Source organism: Hirsutella rhossiliensis, assembly GCF_020360975.1.
Source record: "Hirsutella rhossiliensis strain HR02 chromosome Unknown scaffold00009, whole genome shotgun sequence".
Classification (NCBI taxonomy): Eukaryota; Fungi; Ascomycota; class Sordariomycetes; order Hypocreales; family Ophiocordycipitaceae; genus Hirsutella; species Hirsutella rhossiliensis.
Window position 1 is genome coordinate 594021 of NW_025408675.1, and position 2858 is coordinate 596878.

Genomic DNA, 2858 nt, shown 5'->3' on the forward strand with positions numbered 1-2858 from the left:
TACTCGCCTCGCGCCCCTTGCTGTCGACGTCGAGGGCATCTTGCGCTCCGGTCCTAGTCACCAGCTGGGGATTTTTGCCAACAACGAGCGAGCCGCTAGCCATCAATAGGGCATTTCGAGAAGAAAGACGCAAGTCTGGCACCCGGCATCGACGCAGCAAGAAAGCGTATCATCTGGCAATGGCGAGCGGGAACGCGTGGCAGCACGCCACTCGACTGGACGCTATCGGCGGGTTCTTGACGGGCGCTGCGCTCGGGTTCGCGGCCTTTGTAATCACGCTCGTAATCTGGAGCGCTGTAATGGATGAGCTGGCGAGCTGGCGAGGGCAGCGGGGTGTGGTTGGGCCACGGAGAAGGGACGGGGCCAGAAGGTGAGGACTTAGGACTGAGGAGGATTGATTTTGGACCAGGAAGAAAGCCGAGGCGAGGCGGGAGTCGACGAGAATCAAGGGCGCACGCAGAGCAAATACGGAGGCTAGGACAGCCGGGTTGGGCTGGCCTTTTCATTCGCATCGAACCGAGATATTCTGTCGCAATTTAGTTCAGTGAGCCGAAGTCTGGACTCTGGAGAATGGAGATCAAGGTCGTGACTCCCGCTCCGGTAATTCAGAGACTCGCCTCTCCACTTATCATCACGTGATATCGCGTCTGTCCAATTCGCGGACGCGTTGCACCGAATCCAAAGGCATCCATCTCGCAGCTCCAGATGCCCGGATTCGCTGGCTCGGCACCATGTACATGCGAGCTTGGGCGGGCGATTGCATTAGTTGACGTTTGAAAGAAAGAAAGAAATAAAGAAAAGGAGGAAAAATTTGACAAAATCGCGGCCGACCATGGACCCTGCCGGACGAGCCGCTGCCGTGGACGATGGCGCCGGGCAAACACCACCACCGCCGGCGCAGGCTCGGGCGCCAGGACAGCGGGTGCTACAGCAGGCTGCTGGGCGGCGCGGGCCGGCCTTTCAGGTGACGCCCCCCAACAATGCCGCTGGAGCTGTCGCCGGAGGTGGCTTCAGCAGAAGGACGCCGCCCGACCATCATCACCATCGTCATCATCATAATCACCATCATCGCCATCGTTCAAGCGGCAGCCAGTCTTCGCCCCCGGGGCCTGCTGGGCCGCCTCCGCATCCCTTTCGCCTGCACAGATGTAAGTTTCTCTCTCCCCTCTCTCCTTGTGTTGCTCGTTCTCCGGGATTTCTGGCTTGTTTGGCCGCTCGCTTTGCTTTACTATGCCCTTTTTTTTGGCTCTTCAGTCCCGGCACTTCAGCCTTTTTTCCTCTCCCCAGCCCTGCGTTCTCGACCCCGTTCTTTCTCGCCCCCCCATATCCTCTCTCTTTCTCTCTCCACTTCACCATTCACGCTCGTTCCCCCTTGGACACCCAGCCAGCACACGAGACCTCTGCAGGCGCCCGTCGTCGCACAACGAGAAACCATGCTCTGTTCTCAAACATGGCCTTCTCCCCCTCCAAGCCCAACTCAGCAAGATGTCTTCCTCGACTCCCTCCACCATCACCAGCTTCACTGCCCTCTGCCCCGTCAGCCTCTGCAAGAGCTTCCCATCTCGCCTCTCGGCCACCTCGTCGCCTCCAGGGAAGCCTCATCGCGGCCAGTGCCCTCTGCCGACAAGGAAAACTTGTCTGCTTTGCGAGACACTCTCGAGCACCGCGACCGCTTCATCGACCAGCGAGGCACCCAAGTTGCCGCTATCCTCCACCACGTCCACTCTCGGCGAGCTCCTCTTCAGCAGTCGCTCGCCGAGGTTTCCTTCGAGCCAATGGACACTGACCCGACCCTCTCGCTAGCGACTCACTTTCGAGCCAACCCCCGTCTCAGCATGTCTCTGGACTCGGACGATTCCGGCTCCGAGCCGGACCTGAGCCTGCTTGGAATGGCTCGAGGAGGTGCTGGCCCGGAGGCTCGCCTCAACGCCATGGCCTACGACGATGCCGGTGGCGAGGACGATGACGAGATCTTGTCCCAGGAGCATTACGAAATTGAGGACACCAGCATTGAGGAACAAGCCGACGAGCAAGAGACGGCTCCGCTGTTTGACCCGGCCACAGTTGGACTCAAGGAAATCTCCAACCTCGGCAAGTTCACCGTGAGCAGCCACAAGCCCGGCAGTGGCGTCGACGAGCTTCGAAGCGACGATCTCAAGCTGTGCTGGCAGTAAGGCTCCCGACATGATAGGCCCTTGGTCATGATAGGCCCTTGGTTTCGCACGCGTGACACATTACCTGACCAGCTCTCGCTTTCTCCCTTTTCTCGCACGCACACAATCTCGCGTCGCCTTGTCCACTAACTTCCAAAACCCAGGTCAGATGGCCCGCAGCCGCACAAGCTGACCGTCTACTTTGTCAAGCGTGTTGGCATCCGCGACATACGCTTCTTCGTCGACTACAACGAGGACGAGTCGTACACGCCGACCAAGATTGTCTTCAAGTCCGGCACCAGCGAGAACAGCCTCATTGAGTTTGCAACCATGAACCTGGACAGCCCCGTCGGATGGCAGCAGGTTCCCATCGCGGGCGCTGGCGGCGAGCCCGACGGTAACACCCTCGTCTCGTACGTGCTACAAATGCAGATTCTGGAGAACCACCAGAACGGCAAGGACACGCACCTGCGGGGGTTTAAGATCTATGCCTTTGACGCCGACGCTGCCCACGGTGCCGGTCGAGAGAGCAGCGTCGCGGGCGATGACATGGACTTGACCGGGGGTGACGGCGACGTGGCCCGCCAGGAGAGCTCCGGAGACATGCTCGGCGACATTGTGAGGACGCTGGCTGCCGCAAGACTCGAGTCTGGTGAGGCAGGGTTCACGATGCCAGAGTTTATGCGCGAGCCCGAGATCCGATGA

The 2858-nt window shown here is 59.8% G+C and overlaps 1 protein-coding gene across 1 annotated transcript; it reads left to right on the forward strand.

The window, feature by feature from the left end:
- Positions 1 to 832: 832 nt before the first annotated feature.
- On the forward strand, positions 833 to 2858 carry HRG_07946 (anaphase-promoting complex, subunit 10 (APC10) domain-containing protein; the record flags this gene model as incomplete). The annotated part of the gene is made up of 4 exons (XM_044866417.1): positions 833 to 922; positions 965 to 1148; positions 1804 to 2170; positions 2318 to 2858. 4 exons carry the CDS (start codon positions 833 to 835, stop codon positions 2856 to 2858), a joined length of 1182 nt encoding a protein of 393 aa, XP_044718306.1.